The sequence below is a fragment of the Leptopilina boulardi genome, unplaced genomic scaffold, assembly GCF_019393585.1.
Source record: "Leptopilina boulardi isolate dan_hultmark-lab unplaced genomic scaffold, ZJU_Lbou_2.1 LbouV2_126, whole genome shotgun sequence".
In the NCBI taxonomy this organism is placed as follows: Eukaryota; Metazoa; Arthropoda; class Insecta; order Hymenoptera; family Figitidae; genus Leptopilina; species Leptopilina boulardi.
In genome coordinates this window covers 236,579-259,651 of record NW_026137670.1, presented here as the reverse complement: position 1 = coordinate 259,651, position 23,073 = coordinate 236,579, and the positions used below count along the sequence as shown (strand labels likewise).

At 32.3% G+C, this 23,073-nt stretch overlaps 1 protein-coding gene and 1 long non-coding RNA gene across 5 annotated transcripts in view; one reads left to right on the top strand and one right to left on the bottom strand.

Moving 5' to 3' along the window:
* Positions 1-23,073, bottom strand: part of LOC127291159 (uncharacterized) — a 196,504-nt gene that overhangs the window by 125,748 nt on the left and 47,683 nt on the right. The window contains exon 7 of the long non-coding RNA XR_007844554.1: positions 3,063-3,161. This is a non-coding gene — a long non-coding RNA (uncharacterized LOC127291159). The remainder of the gene's footprint in view (positions 1-3,062; positions 3,162-23,073) is intronic.
* LOC127291152 (zinc finger homeobox protein 3) overlaps positions 1-23,073 on the top strand; it is a 127,630-nt gene that overhangs the window by 89,614 nt on the left and 14,943 nt on the right. For 2 of the 4 annotated variants that reach the window (XM_051320080.1, XM_051320081.1), the window contains exon 6: positions 7,487-7,557. The exons of the other annotated variants lie outside the window; for them this stretch is intronic. In XM_051320080.1, coding sequence (XP_051176037.1) covers positions 7,487-7,557 — 71 coding nt within the window. The remainder of the gene's footprint in view (positions 1-7,486; positions 7,558-23,073) is intronic. 4 annotated transcript variants of the gene reach the window in all.

Sequence of the window (23,073 nt, the reverse complement as noted above, 5' to 3'; positions counted from 1 at the left end):
ACAGGTTCTGTGTTAGCAATCAGTATATATAAAAGGCCCTCATGTAAATTTTATCTTGAGGAAATAAATTCAACAGTTGTAGAGGGAGAGAATTGTCCAGTTGTGATATTATATAGGTGGAGACATTGGTTCGGCATGTCGACCGGAGGCTAAAGAACTGTTTTTTATTTATTTATTTTTTTTTTTTTATTCTTCCCTCCAAAAGTGTTGTGCTCTCGCACCTTCTTCTTTTCTATATACACTCCAGGCGAGAGACTGATGGCGGTTTATATTACGCGGATTCATATTACCACCAATTAAATTCCTATACCACTCTCGGGTGTTCATATATATATATATATATATATATATATATATATATATATATACGATACAAGAGATTTCTAGTTACCTGCTATTTCTTCTTCCTTATGCATATAAAATATCGAGATTCTCGCCTAGCGGGTGGGTGTTAAGTGAGTCTTAACGCATCTTCAACTTTTATGTCATACGCACGTTATCGCTTTAATACCACCCAGGATCGAGTTGTGTCTATTTTCATTTCATCTCTTCATTAATGTCGTTTCTCATCTTGAATTTCAATTTAATTATTTTCAAATCTTTACAAAAAAATTAATTTAATATTCATTCTCTACAATAAAAAAAAATCACTGCAGGAAGATTCGAACGCTTAACTCGGAGTTCTATCCGCCTTAACGGCTGCGATCAATGCGAATTCCAAATTATTTTTTTACCACACGCTTTTTTGAATCTTAATTTTAGAGTATCATTTCCTTTCCAAAGGACTACTGTCGAGTGTTTAATACTTGGGATAAATGGAACTATGAAGAGCAATAAGAGATTAGAGAAAAACCCCCAAGAGACCGCAAGAATCAACATTACATTGCTAAAAGCATAGTTACCGATTTTATTCGGCGAAAAAAAAAACCAAGTATAAAAATATCTTGGCGCAGGACACAAGGGGATTGAATTCGCGTCGTCATTCCAGAATATGAGATTTCCGCGGAAGCGTGCATAGGTCGAGGGTGGAGTCGTGTGTGTATTCAAGAGAAGCTGAATTTCAGGGACGTATATACTCTCATCGATCCTTCACTGTAAAAATGTCTAACAATTGTATATTTGACATTAAATTTTATAATTATAAAAGATTTAATAAATCGTATACGTAAATAGATTTATCAGGTACATTTTTTAAATACGCGAATATTTAAAAAGATCCAAAAATAGATTCAAGTACATTTTTATGTGTATACTGAATATATATAGTATATAACTATAATATATATATAGTATGTGTGAATATAAAAGTTCACGAATCAACGTATGCGCTCGCATATATGTGGGGGCTTGATATGGGCGCATGTGAAGAGACGAGAGAAGACATTATTGGATTCTGAGCATTCCCAGAGTTATTAAAATTCGAAGCCAGACACAAGCGAGAGAGACGGTGAGTTCGAAAAGAAACCGCTGCTTCAAACACGGGGGTAAGACGATCTCGAGAATATTAAAGTTCTAATACTCTGACCGCCTTTTTAAGAAAAAAAAATTATATCACATCACTCATCTTCCGGACATCCGAATCGCAACCAAAAATTCACTAGATTTTTGTAAATTGGCCAAACTCTAAATTAAAAAAAAAGAAATCGATAAATATCCCTATAGTATAAAAAGCAAATAATATTGATGTTATTAAGCAAACGAGGTGTAATCTATATTTTCCGAGGGAAACGATCTCCTTAGAATTAGAGGAATTAATAATTTACAAAAACAAACCCCAAGTATCATTTTACGTAATTTTAAAATTGAAAGCGAGGTTAAAAATTGAGGGTATAAATTTTCCGGGGAGGAACTTTTTTCAGAACAAAAAAAAAGGGAGAGACGAGATAGACGTTGTACACAATCGTGTGTATGTGTTTGTATAATGATCAAATATAGAAATTCTCCTATAATCTGTATAATCGTCTGGCATCGTTGCTCATCAATCATACTTCACAATAAAGTTAATACGAAAAGGTAGACCTCATCGAGTATACAATATGTCGAAGTCAGTAAAGCTGAATGTATCCCAAGCATGCGCCATCATTCGCTATACTCTATGATCGCACACTTCGAACATATACCGCACAATGTATTTATATAAAATACATCAGCTTGCTTTTTGACGTATACCTTATCGTTTTTATAGGCCTATATCAATTTACACTGGCGTGGAAAGAACATTTATTTCACCGTTGGTTTCAAAAAATCACATTATATAATTCTCGTTAATTTTGTTCTGATGTTTTATAAATAAATGTTTATTCATTGCAACCAGATAGATATTTCGAAAATTCTATTTTGAATTATCATTTGAGACTGAAAATATAATTTATACTTAATTTCAACTCATTGACTTAATTTCAAAATAGAGTTACAAAAGGATTTGAAAATTTTTATAATTTAATAATTTTAATGGATGCAGCCATTACTCTCTAAATCTGAATTAGTAAAAATGTTTACTAATTTGAATTAGTGACTCACTTTTTGCTTCTGAATTAGTTAAATTTTACTAATTGTTAGTAAAAGTTACTAATAATTAGTAAAATTTTACTAATTCAGAAGCAAAAAATGAGTCACTAATTCAAATTAGTAAACATTTTTACTAATTCCGATTTAGAGAGTAAAATAAAATTTTATTTAAAATTAAAAAAATAAATGAAAAATAGATAAAAAAAAAAAAATTAGGGCATTGAAAATAACCATCTTACGCCATTGCGATTCTAATAGTGTGGGTTAGCAAACTGTCAATGAGGAAAAAGAATTAAACAGGCAACCCAGTGTTCGCAAACTGATCGATGGGTTCGACATTATGGCACAGATAGTGTGTGCGAAATATACATATAGAGAAATCGAAAATCGGTAGCGAATCCCTTTTTTCAATTGATTACTATTATATGATTTCACGTGGGAATAGAAACTTCTGGGTTGTTAGATTTTATATTATATATAAACGTAGGTTGACCGGTTGCAATGAGACAAATTCTATAAGTAAAGTATAGATTGTAAATTATTGGCCAACATACCTTGAATCGCGTCAGGGTTAATATATGCCAGAAAGGAGCAGCAGATAAGTAAGTCTCGCCTTTTTCCATTCCTCATCGTGTGTGCGCGGCTTACATACACTGTAAATCAGATCAAGACAGAGTGTGTTAAAATTAATTCAATATTATATATATATATATAGGAAAAACTTGCACAAGAATGTCATTTTGCTTTGAATTAAAAATCACTCACTATATCAATTTAAAAAGCAAAAAAGAAATACCGCTGGCAATTTTATTAATGAATTGTATCTAATATCGAAAAACATTTCATAGTATCTTTAAATGGTTATATTTATTGCATCAGTGATTTATTTCAAATCGATCGTTTCGTCTCTGTCAATTTCAAAGCGATTAAATTTTTCACCGAGAGAATTAAAAAAAAAAAAAGAAACTATTGAAATCGTTTGACAATGAGGATTAGATCGGGGATCTCTAGTATGAAATGCTCATAAATTTCAAATAAATATATATCAAATGGGCATTCAAAAAGGGGTTTGGCGAAACTAATTTTAACTAACCCTTTTTCAAAATCATTTTTCTCTATATATGTTGAAAGATTAATATATTTTTATGAAAAATAATTTATTTTTAATATATTAGAATAAACAGTAATTTCTGAAACAATAAATTTTTTTTGCATTGTAATAAAAAATAGAAAATAAAATATAAATGGAGAGATAAATGTAAAAGACATATAAAAATAATTGATCACTTAAAGAAACATATGTATATGTACAAAAGGTTATGATTAGATTTAATCTCTGAAATAAGTTGATTGTAGAGGAATAAATCATGTTTATGTTTAACAAAGCGCAGCTCAAGTCTCAGCGCGTTAACTAGCAATTGAAACAAAAAAGCGGCCAGTATAAACCACACATCGTCATCCTGTTTCTCGCTTAATGATTTAATTTAATCTACATGATGGCCAGTCACGATAACCATCGCACCGGATGTTCCAATTGTTACATTTTCATGGCTTCCATCGTCATCAAAGCTTAGCCCAAGCACCTAGGTGCTGTGAATTTAATACGCGCCTACATATATATATATATATATATATAGTTACTTTTCATATCAATTATTCGAATCGACATTCATTACATATATATATACACACAGTTGGCAAAAACGAGTTCTTCATGTTTGATTTTAGGTTTTGCATTGCAGCCATCTCAGCTGGAAAAATCTTTAGAGAATTTTTCCGCATGAAAAATTCAGCCAAATATTTCAATGCCCCCTCACCCATCCACTTTCATTTCCGTGATTGCTATTTTAAATAATTGCATATATATCCAGTCACGTTTGTAGAGGCCACACCAACCGTACTGATTTTAAATACGCTTCGAAAATTTTCCATTCGCATCGATTATATTGATTATTTTAAGTAATTATTTTCGATTGCAAAATAATTTTTTTACCAATCAAAAATTGAGTAAAATTTTATTTTATAAATTAAGTAGGTTAAATATTTTTTGAACAGAAGGTTATAAGGGATATATATGCACGAAGACGGAAGTTGGGGCGTGTTATGGCTTATTTTCAGAATTGGTCATACGTGAAAATATCATGCGAGGTTTTCATATCTCTCGCAAATATATTGTATATATATAGCGACACATTTGGTACGCCCGCGGAGTGATATAACCGTCAAGAAGTTTTACAATGTAAAATGCAGGACGATAAAATTGCAGCAGCCTACGGGTGATCATTGTGTAAAATAGTGTATATATGATAGTCCCGACACTTTCGAGAAAGAGAGCAGGGCACGCATCGCCGAGCGTGATTTACGAGGTCGGTTATATGCAGTTCTATTTCGTTTTGTCCATTTATATCCAGAGGGGTTGGTTTAATCGTAACCCAGCCGCCTTGAAATTAAGCCCTTTCCAACGATTATCCTCTAAACGACCATATTTCGCGGAACTCTTGGAAATATCTTTAAAACGTTCATATTCCAATATAAAATATATTTTTCAACATACCATTCTTAACAACCAATAAAACTAAAAATTGCAAACCAAAAAAAAAAAAAAAGCAGAAATTATATCAGCCTAAAATCGTGACGGAAATTTCATCGAAAGATAAACAAAAAAACGCTCTTATAAAAGGGGGTTTTTAGAACTAACATTTGATCCCTTATTAAAAGTTCCCTCGCGAAATTTTTCACCGACATTGAATAAAATTGAATTTCCAAACTGTATGGGGATCAAAAAGTTTGATCCGGCAACATTGGGAAAGTTTTTTTTTTTTGGAAGAGTATATATATATATAAATTTAAGAGTGTATACACTTGGTATTGGATATTTTTTAACAAGCTGCGTGGGGAAAATATCATGTTTCTGTAAAGCTGACTCTCTTCACCCGCGCGCGTTTCAGCTAAGACACCCTTGGACCTGTGTGCTCACCCCCTATAAAACGATCGATCGCCCCTTTTTAAACCACCCTACCATTGTTTCCAACACCCTAAAGGCAAAAGAAAGTGAGAGAGAATAAGAAGAGCTCGAGAAAAAAATTTACATTTCGTTTCAACGTAACCTTCAGTTTACGAAGAGATGAGAGAGAGAGAGAATGAGAGGTCTTGACGTTATATGTGATAATGCGAAGGCGGTTAGGAAAGGAAAAACTTTATTTAGAAACATCGACGTTGAAAACCGCTTCTTTTGTATCCTTCGGGCTATTGCAAATAAACGAGTTTGGTATAATCCTACAAAAAGTAATATATATTCGAAAATTTTCCCTTATTTTTCTTGATTTGTTATAGAAAATAAAAAAAAAATTTTGAATATTACCGCGCATCATGTCAAGCTTTAACCGAATGCTCCTAGGTGGCGCACGCGTTCTTTCTCACAGTCGATATTTTATTTCATATAAAAAGGCTATTTTTTTTATATTTTTTCATCTACTGATAGAATTTGTCTAAGTAGGTCATAGTCAATTTCTACAAACAAAATAGATGCAGAAAAAAAAATGTCAAAAAGTATCAAATATCTCAAGGTATGCCAAAGAAATCTGATAAATGTCAAGCCTTATAACGTCTCACTTGGAATCGAAACACAAGATGGAGAGTTATATGTGCCACACGCTTCTTTCGGTAACATCAGATGATTCTTTTTTTTTTCCTCATGTGTCGAGAGAATGGCAATAAGAGTAAATTCTGATTGTTCTGTGTTTGACTCGAGTTGGATATTTTTGGACATTGGTTTAACGTCGCGTCCTTCGGGTTTGGTTCATACGATTCGAAATCGTTTTCTGTGCTCAGGGACGAAGAAAAGAGAAAAGACTTTTGAGCGTGCTAAGCTCTTTGGAGTGCCCAGCAAGCTAAAAACCCAAGGCAGAAAGAAAAGGTTTTATCTGCTCGTAGTTATTTATCGCTTTCCGTTGTAGCGCTGGCGTCGGGGTACGACCAATCAGGAGTCAGTATCCCAGTACCAGTCCGCGCCATCCGCATACATTATCGTGCAGAACCTCGGCCATTGTCTTTCTACCGTTGTAAATCACATTTTATTCCCTCGCTTACGGTTTTATTTTATTTATTTGTCGGAGAAACGTATCGCTACCGTACTCGTAAGCGAGCGTATGTGCACACAGACGGTGTCAATGTGTTCACTGGATCCACGCGTAAAAAAAGGGGGGCCCTCACACGAGTCCGTTGACGCGTGTTGGTAGACCTGACTTCTCTCTATCTCTTTCTTTCTTTCTCTTTTAGCTGCAAAACGTGTGAGCTAAAGGGGACCACAAGGGGCAAACTTCGTAACGAACGACTTGGATTTTTATTAAGCTTCGCCGACCGCCGTTGCCGCCGCGTCGAACTGTTTAACCAAATTCTATCGGTTGATTATTATCTGGTGCACTTTTTTTCTCCACCTTATATCCCCTTTTCAATGTCTCCCATACATATATTCCAAACACACACACGTAAATTCAAATACCTTTCGTAATTTTTTTTTTTTTAATATTATAATTCATGTGGACCCCCATAAAAAATTTTTCTAATTTCCCTACAATTATTTTTAATAAGAATATTTTTAATCATAAATATATATATATATATATGTGTTATATTTTAATAATTGTGCTTTGTAGTTATCTCATGGCTTGTAGTGTAATGTAAACGAATTCTACAAATTAAAATTGGACGGAGAGCCGCGAGGGAGTTTGGCCTGATGGTCTCACAAAAGTATACAATAAAACAAAAATAGTTTTTAATTGAAAAAAAAAAAAAATAATAATTTGCATCTTTCGACCTTTTCGTCCTGCCTCTGAAAATTCGTAGAGTTCCTTTGCCAATGTGTTCTTCTTTTTTTTGCAAAAGAAGAAAAAATTTGTTACTGCTGTAGTTGTCTGTTTTTTTGTAAATATTCAATTTCCCAAATCTGGACGAAATAAAAAAACATTGCTTGTAATAGTTTCAGCGGTGCAAGTAGACCATGCAGGCCAGGCTCTCTCTCAGCCTCAGTCTCGTCCTGGCCATCAACAGGTCAGTAACAACGAGAAATCATTATTGAAAAAAAAAAAAAAAATTCCACACGTCCCTTGAAACCATTTTTCCTATTTAATTTTGCAAAAAGAGATGCTGTACGGTTTTAAATGGAATAGATCATTTATGTAAATAATTCCCGGTTTGTGAACGCACTATAAATTTTTATTTTCTAAATATTTTAAATTAATGGTTTCATTGGACGTATATATTTATCTAAACTAAAAAGAAGATTAAAGAAAGATTTGATTGAATAATAAGATCATAAAAAAGCAGCTCTGAGAGGAGAAAAAAAATTTAAATACCTTTTTAAAAATCATTGTTTCAAATCGGTTTTTATGAATTCTACCCCACGACTCATTGAATCGTCTCTGGTAACCTTTTTTTTCTCCTCGTAACCTGTCCCACCTCTTAGCCCCATGAAGTGAAACAATGCAAAAAAAACCTCAAACTTTAAACGGTTTTTATGTGGTGTGTATCAACCCCCATGATTCTAAAGCCTGATTACTTTTGTCTCGACCCTTGAAATCAGGTTTTTTTTTTTAATCTGTTACTTTTTGTCGCGTGCAAAATCAAGCAAACCTCAAATTAGTTGCCACCCATCGTTCTCGCGTAACTCGTTCGGTATAATTCTTGTACTAGAACGGAGAGAGAGAGAAAAAAAAAGAGAAAGCAGCTAATAGACGGGGTCTTTGAGTTAGGGGGGGTTTTCGCCTTCAACACTTGGGATATAACCCCTCATGTAAATCATCGTCACTTTTGTTCTATGAACAGTAGGGTTGGACTCTGTTTAGAATAGGCCACTTACTTTACCGTGCGGTTTTTAATCCTTTCTTGTCTCTTTTGTTTATTTTACTTTTCTCTTTTTATTATATAGACCAATGTTTTTACGCATTGTTTCAAAACACACACACACACACAAAAAAGGGCCATACATTGTCAATACGTCATGTAGAAAAGAATTTCAAATTTTGATAAGGGTTCAAATTTACCAAATATTTGATTAACGGATAGAATAGAAGATATCACCCTCTGAAATTGGACACATCTGTAATTTAGAAAAATGTGGTAACATAAAGAGGGGGTTTTTTTTTAATTCTTCTTTTCTCTTCTTTCTCTAACAGTTTTATTTTCTTTAATCTTTTTTTTTTATATTCCAATCAAGACTCCTCTTTATTTGTTATCTAAAATAGAACAACAATAGTCTGATTATCTTGAAAGTAGAAAAATATCACGAACAATGAAATCTAAGACAGAACGTCATGAAAATGCCTCAAGGCAATTTTCGTGGAAGAAAAGACTCTCTCGGAGGTATCAGCGACGAGGAGGCCGAAAGATTTCGACCTTTGACACCATACGAAGAGTTACAAGTCTGCGCGTTGTTATGCAAATACGGGGGCAAGCATTGTGTCGAGAATCTGGAGAATAACACAAATGTACTTTGTGTAAAGCATTTGCGTATTTTTTTTTTTCAACTATATAGAGGTGAATGTATTTGTTACACGATTGTTATCAGACGTTGAATCGTCGCGAGAATCGATGAATATAATTTTCATCGTCTCTCACAAGTCAAAATATTGCGCGCTCGTCGCGATCAAAGACGAATGAACTGACAAATGCAAAAACGTCAACGTGATTCCATAATCGGAAAAAATGTTCCGCTAAATAAATTGACTTCAACGAAGCGTGTGTGCCAACGTAATGAGACGTCGTATGAAATACGAAAAATTATCCATCAATATTCGATACCGAGAACTAGAGCGAAGTGGGTATGAAATTACTTCTTTTTTAAATTACGTGTCCCGCTGCATCGCGTGAAAAATTTCGAAACCAATGAACGAGGTGACAGCCTCCGCAAGTGCAAACTTGCGTGTTAACTTAAAAAAAGAAAACGCGTATCATAATTTCAAATCCAATTTCGTTTTTTTTATGATTGACATTCCTCAATTTATTTTTTTTTTCAATTCTATAGAAAATAATTTTTTTTTTCTTAATTATATATAAGATACATACATTTTTTATTACTTCTATTTCTAAACGAATTTTTTTCTGATTTAATTTTTTATCAAAAAACTTGAAAGTTTAGAGTGGATTTGTCGTTGGTTGAAATTTTTATGATTTCTATGAATAACGTATTAGACATAAAAGTAGCAATTGAATAAAATCCAGAGAAAAAAAAGTAGATTGTACTATATATATTGGAAAAAAAAAATATAATCGAATCGTGAGGGCATTAAAAAATTAATGATTGTCATTCGCTTTATTGCCTAAGGTTATGGATTCTACCCTGACCCTGGTAACTCTCCGATACATGACCCTCTATGGATAAAAGTGTGGCTGTTTCGCACAGGTTTCAACTTTTTTTCATTGGTCGAGAAATATTGCACGTGCATCCCTCACATATGGGGAAAAAAAAGACATATAATCATATTTGCACCGGTATCAGTGAACCTTGTCGATGTCATCAGTATATTTTGCATTATTTTCACCTCCTTTCTATACCACCCATCTGCAGTTGATAATTTTATATCTAACTCGCGAATTATAATACAAAAGAAAAACTCCATGACAAAATAATATATCTCATATTTGATAAGATAATTTTGCAATTATTTAATTTATGAAAAAATTTTATTTTACGAATCTCAAACTAATCTAATAATAATGATAATAATATGAAGAATGCAAAAAAGAATCATTTTTAAAGAAACTAAAAAAAAAGGGATTTTTTTTTGCGTCATAACAAATTTATTGAGACAAAAGTTGGTATAGATTCTATTAAAAAAAAAATGATTGTGTCTTTTGATCAAAAGTATCATTAAAAGAGGGGAGTTTCAGACTGAAATCGAAAACTCAGGTATCATCAGACAGTTTTCATGGTCATTTTAATATTACTATACACGCAGTCATGAACCTTTATATTATATCATCGACATGGAGAAATCAGCTATTTCTTTACTCACAATAGTTCGAGGAAAAGTTTCACACGACAGTTGCAAATATATACATAAATAATTCTTTTAGTTTTGTCGCGAATCAGTAAAAACTTTTATTTTATACTTTATTGTTTTATTTCTTTCATTTAAACTTTAAATCATATATTATTAAACCACACTACAATATTTAATTTATATATTCAAAATCAATTAAATCTCTAGATAAATTTAATTTAATTTAATTTTTATTAAAATTAATTTAAATAAAATTATATTAAATAAAAAAAATAAATCAAATCAATAAAATTCCGTCATTAAAATACAAATATAAAATCAAAGCTCAATAAACTTGCCTTTGACGCGGTGTAAAGTAACAGTGAAAAAAAAAAAAAAAAAATGCGAGAAGAAAAAGATCCTGTCATTAAAAAAGTAGCGTTGCGGCAAGCAGACGGTGCGAGAAGCCCCTCGTTTTTTTTTCACCCTACGAAAAAATAAAAAAAAAAAAACTCACCCACCCCTCACACTCTGTACCTGGGGTGTTGGTGCTTCTCACCCCGTGTGCGTATCGAGCTCAGTTATTAACGAAAAAAAGGGCAGGGCATTAATACCATGCCATAAATATAAAACCTACCCTCAATGTCCCTAAGCGCAACTATCTCGATATATGTATACAGTATATACGCAGTGTATGCTGGGTCCACGCGTCTCTCGCGTGAAAAACGCGATTTGAAACCGACATATGGACCTCGTTTTGTCAACCACCACCCAATTTTAAAAAAGATCATTTCATTGTACGTAATATAATTCCTTTTTTTTACCCTTCGTTTCATTTAATTTAAATAAAAATTTATGGTTATTTGTCACTTTTTGAAAAATTATTTTAAAAAATCCTTTTTGCTTATTAAAAATTATTTAATAAAAATTGCAATCTATATAAAAAAAAATCCTGAAAATTAATTGAAATATTTGTAAATTGTAAATTAAAAATAAATCAATTTAAAATCAAATTATTTTTACTATTTAAAATTCAACAAAAAAGAATAAAAAAAAAAGTTATTTTGCGTTAGAAATAATTACAAAAGTGTTTCAGTTGAAAATGTAACTAACGATGAAAAGAATGAAAAAAGAAAGTAACTTCATCCATAAACTTTTTCATGTTTCATATATATATATATATATATATATATATATATATATATATATATATATACGGATAGTAATAAAAAATAACTAAGATATACCGTGCCCCTTTGGGGGTATAACTCTGCTAATGTACCCTCTATTCCATCCCTTTTTCCATTGTCTCTCCTTCTCAATTATCTTGTGTTCTCTTTCTGACCAGCGCAAAAATCACCCTCAATGTTTACTGGTTATCCTTTAAACTTGTCATTTTAAAAAAAATTTCTTTATAGTTATATAAAATTTTATTGTAAAACCAATTGAATATTAAATTATAATTAAAAAACCAACACTTTTTTTCTCGTTTAGGTATATATATATATATATAAAAAAAAGGAAAAAGTTCACAAAAGCCACGTAAATATAAGAATATTGAACTCAATTGTCATTAATTCTAGAGACGTACGCATAAATTTATATATAAGGCTCGAAATAAAGAATGCCTAAAATAAGCGATTCATTGAATGCAGAAGCAGAGCGATCATTTCGCGGGGTAATGTAAACGACCTTTTATTTATTCCCATAGTTTCTGTCTTTGTGCATGTCTTTTTGAGAACATTTACGGGGCATATCGTTTTAATTCCCATTCACGACCCTCTCGCGACTTATTACGTCATTGCGCGTCGCAATGCAGGCCGTTAAAACTTTTATTACTGTACGGCACAGTGAATGCAATGGTTGAAAAATCCAAAGTGGCAAACTCGCATATATCCTGACAAAAGTTTGTGTTTTTGAAAGAGAGAGAGAGAGAGAGAGAGAGAGAGAGAGAGAGAGAGAGAGAGAGAGAGAGAGAGAGAGAGAGAGAGAGAGAGAGAGAGAGAGAGAGAGAGGGGGGGGGAGAGAGAGAGAGAGAGAGAGAGAGGGGGGGGAGAGAGGGAGAGAGAGACATTTAAAAGAGAGATGGTGGGCGCGAGAGAGATAGAAATTGTGTATAATATAAAAGCTGTATCAAGAGGAATAAAAAAAAGAGAGAGAGAGAAAGAGAATATATATGAGATAGTGAGAAAAGAGAGCTAAGGATAGCAGGTACGGGGTGGAGGAAGAGAAGAATGGGCAAAGAAGAGAATGGGGATGATTTAGTAATGAAGATATTAACGGAGCAAAAGCGCGCCACAGAATACTGAGATTCAACTATCTAACTGCTGACATAACTCACGTTTACGACTCTATCCTATGGCCGCTCCTTTTGCCCTTGCGTGGCAGGACGTTCTTTCGTTTCTCCTTCATAGTATTAGCAATTAACATCAAGCCATCGTCAAGAAATCGAAATTCAAACCCACCACCCATAACCAACATCGATCAAACGACGAATCCTTTGTTTATTCTAATTCACTCTTGGAATAATAAACACACACACGCTACAAAATCACACTAGACAAAAAAAAAAAATTAACATATTTACCTCGTACATACTAAAACGTTTTTCTTATTTCTAATTCGCAAAATTCTTTTATCATTAATTCAATTTTTAATCAGTGAATGTTAAATTTAATTAGTAGCCAATTTGAATCATCATTAATTATTATTATTATAATATGATTATTTTCGTAATTTATTAATATTAAAATGTTGAAAATTCTGTTTTGAATATTTTTATAACATAAAAATGAGCTTTGTATACAAAAGAGGAAATTAAAAAATAATTAAACTACAGAATATACATATAATATTGCCGTTAAATCGCGAAGCACGTGCCTTGAAAGACCTTTTATATGGGATTAGAATAAAAAGAACCTATTTTTCCATTAACCTTTTTTTGCAAATATATATATATATATATATAATCTCTTTCTACCAAGAAATTAAATGAACACGACCTTAAATTAAACTCTTGGTACGAGCGGGTCGTATGTCAGACACTCGCGATAATTCACCGTCGACCCACGTTGACGGGTGAGCTCGACATGCATACAAATAACGAAAAATTCGAGTGATCGTTAATCCATGTTAAATGACAAAAATGAGTTGGCAATGGAGAAGAGACAACGTAGACACAATAGAATCAGACAAAAGCAAAATCTAAAGAAGAAAGACAGACGTCTTATATATATACATATATATATATATACAATAAAAAGATATAACAGTGACTCCTTCTGCCAACTGACTTATCATAACGACAGTTTAATTTCCCTCCCATATCTTAGCGTTTCCCGCTCATAAAACTGTCTTTCAATTTTATTTCTACCCTATTCTCGTTTATTTAATTTTGTTATTTTTTTTATTGTCTTTTCTGTATTATTTTAAACCCTTTTATTTTCTTTTCAATTTTTTTTTAATCTCCCTAAGCTGCGATATTTTTAATACACTAAAAAGAAATAGTATTTAATTAAGAAAAATTTTTTCTTTTATAGAAATTTATTAAAAGTAGAACGGACATTTATTTTGAGAATACACTCAGAAGAAAATTCGTTTGAAGCAACCAAATTTTGGTTAAATCAACAAAATAAATGCATTTGTTATACAGTTAACCAAACATTTGGTTGCCTAAACCAAACGTTTATTTAGCTCAATCAAATTTTTTCTTTGTTCAAAAAAATTTATTAAAATAAACCAAACAGTTATTTAGATCAAATAAATATTTATTTGTATTAAACAAAATTTTGTTTGAACTAACCAAATAATTGGGTAAATATAAAAAAATGACACATTTGGTTCAAACATATCTTTTTTCTGAGTGTAAAAGAAAAAGATCGATAACAATTTGAATACACGTGGCACTCGAAAAAAAAGATCATGTATTCTCATCTGGTTGAGACACTCTTGAATCTCAAAACGCCAAAGAATAAATGCTAATGTCTACCTTAAAATTCGTCGTATGGACAAGGCCATGCGCATAGTTCATTTGCCTATATGTATTTTCTTACGAGAATATAAGATAATCTATCAAATTATTCGCCAATTTGATATTTAAAAAAAAAAATTGAATAATCGCAATTTTTAATCTCAATTCAAATTTTGCTTTTTTTTAATAATATAGAAAATTATATATTAAGTTGAATTTTTAATTTCTAATTTTTTTATTATTTAATTTGTTTTTATAATTTTCAATCTCTCTCTCAGGAGAGAAATAATTATTTTTTCGAGAAAAAAAATTCTAACACGACAAAATGATGTTAACGAGACGACACTTGATTCTTAATTCCAGGATGAAGAAAAAAAAGAGAAGCCTTGGCAAAACGAGAGGCATAATTAATTAATACGATCTCTGTCGGGGGGCGTTAAGAAAAAAAAATCCAAGTGAGACTCGCAAACTTGCTAGAATAAGCATCAGAATCAGGTTTATATACAACCTGTTGCTGGGCCTGTAAAGAGAATTTGTGGCAGAAGGGGTAGGGAAAATGTTTCCACGGGGTTGGAAATGGGTCGTGGGGGGTATATAGTCGTGATGCTGTGAGCTGGCAATTAAGCCATCAACCCTTAATGAATGAACTCGTTGGCCCGCATCAACCGAGACCCTACGAACCCCATTAGCTAACTAACTCCGAGTTATTTGCATGTCTGCCTGGTAAAGAGTGAGAGGGAGAGAAAGATCGGGGGAATGCCGAGATTTGCCGAGAGACAATTACGAGAGACTTTATGGTCAGGTGCTTAAAGGCTTAAAGTCGAGGTGTTCTTAAAGCCGTGATAAAATCCGCCTTCAATCGAAGTCAGGAGGGGTGAATAATCCAGTTAACAGGGCGCGACTGTCACTTCACTTATTCTTCCTACCCCTTTATCAGAGATTCATTATTTCCTTTTCTTCTTCATTTACCCTTTGCAATGACATATTTCCTTCTTGTATCATTGATATATTTAATAAAAATAATTTTTTTTTAATTTCATCAAAAATTAAATTCGTTGAATCAATTTATGATATATTAATGTAAAGTATGACCGGATATAGGGGCAACAATTCTATCGATCGAATTGACATCATTTTTATGAAGCAATAAAGAGAAAGAGAAGAAATTGAGAGCAAAAGGAACATTTCCGGTTGGAGTTAAAGAGCGTTTAATTAGTACAAGTTCTATATAATACGGGATCATTTTGTAACATTTCCCTTTTGTGACCACGAAGGGAGTGAAGAGCGATGCGATAGTCAAGCTTCTTGACTCTGTGGGTTTTAGTTGTATTATTATCTCACGAGAAAATCGCAGTTTAACTTTTTTTCGTTCCTTCTTAACGCACCTGAACAAATTGGGCCTTTTTTTTCCTGAGCATTGCAAACAAAATTAATTTTATTCTTAAAAACTATTTTTTCATTTATAATTTTTAGCTACAAAATAATCATATCTCCTCTGACAGATTATATGAAGTTTCAAGTGAAATTAGCACAAATAAGCTTCCGTGTTACAGGGGCTTATCATCGAACCGATCGCGTTTTCAAATAAACTGTTTGGTTATTAATCTCCTCAGGATGAGTATAACAGTTGAAAAATGAATATACTAAGATTGATCGAAAACAGGATCGCGTGTTCCAACGCACTTTGTCCCTTATCATAAATCTAATCCATAGTCGAAACGCTAATTCGTTGATTATTATACGAAAATCTTCTAATTTTGCTGTTAAAAAACGAAGAAAAAGAAAATAAACATAATTTTGATGAAAAAAAACAATTTCCACAATTTCAACGAGTTTATAATGGTATAAAAATAACTTCTCTTAATTACTCTCTCACTGTTTGTAACGATGAGTGCAAGAAAACTGGTTATGTAATTTGAGCATATAAAGAGAATGAACGTCCGATTATACCATAAGCAGTCATTACTGGATGTACCAGGGACTTAATCTATATACACGACAAGGTTGCAGCCTAACGACGAATCTCAATTACATACGAGTCTCGATCGCAATAAGGTTTCTTAATCCCTCTCGCAACACTAACGCCCTAGTTTCAAGTCACTCTCTTTCTCTCTCTCCCCAACGCTAATTACTCTCATCACGTGCCGATGGTACACGACTTTACAACCAATAGCAACACACACACACACATATATTCATTTGTTGAGATGGAAACATAGAAAAAGAAAACTATGTATGTGAGACTTTAAAGGCCATCCTTAGGAAGACCCTGATATGCCCAGACTATACTTTTGATCCCTCGACAACTACATTCTTCTTATCCTCAACAAATTCTCCTCTCATTTACATTTGACACCATCAATTTTTTTTTTTAAATTTTTAAGTAATTAAATCACAATTTATAAGAATCGGCATCACCTTATAAAAATATAAGATCGTTAATATATACAATAAAAATAATGATTGATGAAGGAATAAAACATGAAAGAAATATAAGTTAAAAGCGATGCTAATGAAGAGATAATCTTTTGGAATAAGCGGTGGAATGTAGGACACAAGAAACTTTTCTTTGTAAAAGTCTTTTCATACTCGAACGGCCCTTTGAGATAAGAATAAGGGAGAAACAAAACTAAGAGAAAGAAAGAGAAAGAGAGCATTGTAAATATTAATGCGGCGAACTCGCGCTGGAAAAAAAAAATATTTGAATAATAATTACCAAACCACCCTTAGCCCTTGTTATACGCCTTGGGATAATAAAAAGGTTCGGCTATTTGGTCCATAAGAGAGAAAAAGAGAAGAAGACCGAAGCCGCACGCGAAGTGGTTGAGACGCTAAGAATTTTCTAATTAGGAGGATCCTTGCAGCCGCATGCAAACAATACCAGGAGCACTTCTTCTTCCTCTGCTTCTTTTCCTCCCCTTTTCAACAAAGTGAAGAAATATTTTAATATCCACACTGCCTTATTACTATTATATCATCCTGCTTTCTTTTACTTTTATACATATAAAAATAAGAAATTAATTTTAAAATAAAATTACAAGAAAAAAAATTTCTACTTCAGAAAATGTATAAAAGAAAATTTATTTTAAACTATTTTCAAAGATTTTCACGTGCGAAATAGATGTTTCCAAAGTCGAGGAAAAAAAAATGTGCACAGGTTTAACGAACCGTTGTGAGAAATGATTTCGCAGAGCGCTGACTGTTTCTACGACATATAAAAAGATGAGGAAATGTTTAACATATATACGTTCACGTACATAAGGTTGAAGGTTGGCTTTTTCACGATGAATGTATCCAAATAGACGTTTGAAATCAGAGGTCGGTTTCCAAGGAAAAAGATTCGATTCCCGTTGTGTCTGATCTGCGTAACAAGCTCGCGGTCCCTCCCTCCCTCACAATTTTGTGGATCTCTACTTCAGCTCCCCCACTGTTACCAACGAATCAGGCACCCTCTACAGTGCCTAACGATGTGCCAACAAAATACGCAGACCATGGATAAAGAGCTACCCAAAAAAAAGAACGTAAGCAGATTGAGGAAACAAGACAGAGAGAGAGAGAAGACGATATATATGTATATAAATTCTCTGTTAAATTTCAGCAAGGAATCGCTCATAGTAGCGTATATAAAAAAACGGAGGAAAATTCTCTTGAGGAAACTGTACTTTAGATTTAAAATGTCCCTTTTTTTTCCTTTCAAAATATTCCCGACATATGTAAGAAGAGTTTTCGAGAAATCAAAAGCCTCTTTTAGGAACAAATTTTAAAATTTTCTTTACAAAACCATCATTTGTACCCAAGTAGAAATATCCGTAGCTCGCCGTAATTAAACACCGGCATGGTACTGATCCAATACTGGCTGTCGGTATTGACTTTCAGTACTGGCAGTGTACTGACTAATACACCGAATCAGTACTATGTCGGAGGTAAAAAAATATTAAAACCAGTACTGGCAGTACACTGTCATTCACACCGAATCATTACTATGTCGGTGATAAAAAACATTAAATGAAAAAGTCTTTAAATTATTCCAATAGGTAGAAAACGATGATTTTTTATTTAAAAAAATGTATATTAATTTCTTTCGAATACTTTCCCTCAAAATTTTGGATGTAATTGTAATGTATTATTATATACCTATGTAAAATATATTTATGTTTTTTTAGTTATTTTAGTACTCATTGAAATATGTGCATTAAGTTATTTATCATGCATACAATAACAATAAGTTGAGAATTTTTTTCTAATAGTTTTAAAAATAAAGCAAATGTAATTTTTTCACTGTAATTTTTAAATATTATTAATAATAATTAAATATTAAATTTAAAAAATTTTTCACCATTCATATTTTACAGTCGACTTTTATTAACTTATTTTTAATTATGTAATTGATCAATCATTTTTGTCTGTTTTAATATTATTTACGGTAAAAATAATTTATTAAAAATATTTAACTGAAATTGATATCCAGTTTTATTTCATTAAATCTTTGTAAAAATTGAAAAAATTTTATGAGTTTAAAAAATTTAAGAATAAATTCATTTTATTTTCGTGATCAATAGATAATACAAACTTTGAAATCAAAACTTTTGTATTAGGTGAACTACTTCAAGTCAGCACTTCAAGCCAGCGCGGCTGTGCGGTATGCGTATCTGACTTGCGTTCTAAGGGTTTAGGGTTCGATCCCCCATGCGTGCGAGATTTTTCGTTCTTAGTTTTAAGTGTTATAAGTACAATATTTGTTCATGTGTAATATCAATTATTAAATAATTATTAAATTAAGTATAAGTGCAAAGTAAAAAAAATTAAATATTATGAATTTAAAAAAATAAAAAAATTTACAACACAAATTATTTTTTGTAAAATAATTTATTAAAAATAAAATAATTTAATTAATATAAATGATAATTATTATTTTAATTATTTATTGTTAATAATATTTTATATATTCTAAATAACATTAACTATTATTGGCTTCACATTACCTGTTCGTGGTAAAAATGGGAGTAATAAGCTAATAAGGATGAAATTTGCATTGGAAAGCGTGCTTTAGCATTTTGTAAAAAAGTGAGATTTTATGTCCGGATGAGTACTTTGCCAGTATTATGCCAGTATTATTCTAGTACTACGTTAGTACTGGTGAGCGGGACAAAATCAGTACTGGACAGCGTTACCAGCCAGGGTTGGTCCACTACTGGCCCAGTACGGCAGTCAGTACCGTTATACTGACTGGCAGTGTTGGGTCAGTACTATGCCAGTGGCACATTTCTATTTGGGTAATTTCAGTGAATTTCTTTTCCATTATATCTGATTTTAACAGTCTTTTACTACTTTTACTACTTGCCAAAATTACATAAATTCGAAACATTTTTGTCTGACTAAAAACTAAGCTATACTACTAACATAAAAATGGCCATTTACCTCTGATACTGATTAAAAAAAATTCTGTCTGACTATTTCTGTCTTTCAATACCAAAGTGTATAAAAATTGAAATTTTTTTTTGTCTCACTAAAATTGTCGTTTACTACTGACACTAAAATGGTTATACTTTAGTTGTCTGACTGAAATTGTCTTTTACTACTGATACCAAAATGTATGTGAATTTATGACAAATTTTGCCGGACTAAAACAAACCTTTACTACTAACACTGAAATGATTATAGAAAAATTTAATCGGTATTAAACTGGCTGTTACTACTCTCTAAATCTGAATTAGTTAAAATGTTTACTAATTTGAATTAGTGACTCACTTTTTGCATCTGAATTAGTAAAATTTTACTAATTATTAGTAACTTTTACTAACAATTAGTAAAATTTAACTAATTCAGATGCAAAAAGTGAGTCACTAATTCAAATTAGTAAACATTTTAACTAATTCAGATTTAGAGAGTATTAATAGTAAATTGACGTACACAAATTTATGAAAAAGTGTCTGACTAAAACAGTCTTTTACCACTAATTGCAAAATCACATTTCATAAAATTTTCATTTGACTAAAATAAACGATATTAAAATGACAGTAATTTAAAAAAATTCTGTCTGACTAAAGCGGCCTTTTTCTACTGACAACAAATTTAGGTACACGAATTAATGAAATTTTTCTCTGACTAAACCAATTGTTTACCACTAACACTGAATTAATAATTCCGAAAAAAAAACATGTCTGACTATAAATTTCTTTTACTACTGTCATTAAATTTGACTAAAACATTGAAATTATAAGGAAAAATTCAGTCTGACGAAAACTGTCCCTTACTACTGATATTTTTATATCAGAATTATTTTTTTCTTTCAGTAATTTTATACATATAAATCCCTGTCATCGTTGTTTATCTTTCGCTGTCATTTTGCAACAAATTTTGTACATTTCAAATACCCACTTTATTCATTTATCTTCTAATTTCACAAATGTTTAAGAATCGAATATTTTAAAATATTTCAACTTGCCCTTGATGTCTTCAAGAAACTCGACTCTCATTTTCTTAAGGTAGTATTTCTTTTCTTCGCCAGAGTTTTACCCCTTAATCATCCGGATGACAATTATTTTTAACGACTCCACGATATCTTAACGAGACCTAATCCACCAGCGAGTTCGAAGGGTGAGAGGATTTTTCTTTTTTTATATATATATATATATATCCTTTCTCCTTACTCCCTGTTTTTTTTAAATCCGCCTTCGAAAATCTCTTTTACCCTGTATGCCTATGTAACAAGAGACACTGTTCTTGTCGAATTGAAAACTCTTTTTTTTCTCTGGTGGGGGTGCGTCTCAAATTAATTCCCACAAACAAAAAAAGTTGAAATATTTTTCAAATCCAAATATTTTTCTAATAATAAATTTTTGATTTCTCTTTTTAATTGATTAAGAAATAAATGATCAGATTTCTTGACATTGTGGTCCCTTCGTTGATGGTGCCACTCTTGATCGTAATAAACGTCGCTTTGGCATTTAAATATAATTAGAGATCGGATGGACGAACAACGTTGTATTAATGGAATAATCGAGCACACTAACTGACCGATTGGGAAGGGGTGAGACGCTCGGTGATAATGATTTTATAGTCAACTGAACTGCTTATTGGTGGCGGGGTGGTGAGACAATTGCTTCGATAATACGGGCCTTCCTGCCTGGCACCCGATGATACCGACGGCGAATCAAGTGCGAGCAAACGACGAACACAGTGAGAGACAAGGATAAATATTCCGTTCGCTAATGACCCTGGTACCTCTTTAGCAAGCGCTCCAATCGACTTGGGGGCCATCGGTCGAAGACCCTAATCTTCCCTTCTTACCTTAGCAGGCTTCTTTTGAGAATCTCGATCATACTAATGTCACTTTTATACAATTTTATCAATTACAAATATACCAAATCATCATTACTGATGGCATTTACTACTTTTAATCACTAAATTTTTTTCTAATGAAAAATCAATTCCCAAAATATAGAATCAAAAAGATATATTTTTGTACGATGTGATTATACAAAAAAAAATATATATTTTCGTGTGCTCTCACCTGGTACAGTGAGGCACTATATATTTGTGACGAACCTGGTAGTGATATGTTTCGATTGGTCATAAAATACACACATTTTTATCGAAACACACACACACACAAATATATAGATTCACAATAAAAATATATATAAGTATAGGTGTGAACGGATATACAATGTCATGCCTTGAGGGGCCCAATGCTCGATATCTTGAATCTTTAATGCCTAAGATAACGACCAATATATTATATCCTCCTGACCAGTTAAGAGTTTTCTATAAATTTGCTTTGCGGATTCTCGTAATATTAATACCCAGGATATGCTTGTTAACGATTAGTCTTGCGACATATCAAAATTATTTTAATCCTCATATCCTAATGCTCTGACATTTTAACAAAAATTAACTTATCCTCCGCACTTCATATAGAAAAAAATAACAATTTTGCCAATGAAAATATTCAATTTACCAAAAAAAAAGATTTCTGTCTGCGCGAATAATATAATCAAAGCAAGAGGGGGGGGGGGCGATAATAGTTGTTTTCAATCTCTTTTTCTTCTTTCTTTTATTTCGTCTCCATTTCGCTCCGAGAAGCGAAACAAATTAGAATCGTCCAAATTCGATACTCGACACCGAGCAAACGTTTCGATGCAAACGATCATCGGGTCACTTAATGGGCTCAGTCGGTAATGTCTGTGGCTAATGTGAACTGTGAAGAGAGAATAGCAAACTGCAAAAAATCAGAAACCATACACGTTGTCCGCCTGTGTTTACTGGTTTGGAAAGCATCTCTATCGCGGAGCCTGTCGTAAATAACGCACAGGTTTTATAAATATATATTACATTTCGCGTGTGCCCGCGGCACCTTACAAAAATAGCTTCCACGACACGTCAATAATTAATTAGTAAAATTTATCGAAATCCTCCGCTATTATCTTGTTCGATATCCTCACACGAATTCATATGTCACACGAGAAAAGATATGATCTTTTTTTTTGGGGGGGGGGCCATTTCAAGGAGTTACGATTTCCGCATTATTTATCTAATCTATAAAATTGTATCGCATTCAAGGTGGAGGACAAAATTTTAACTTTTTAGGGTTTCGAGGACCCGAAAGTCTTACAG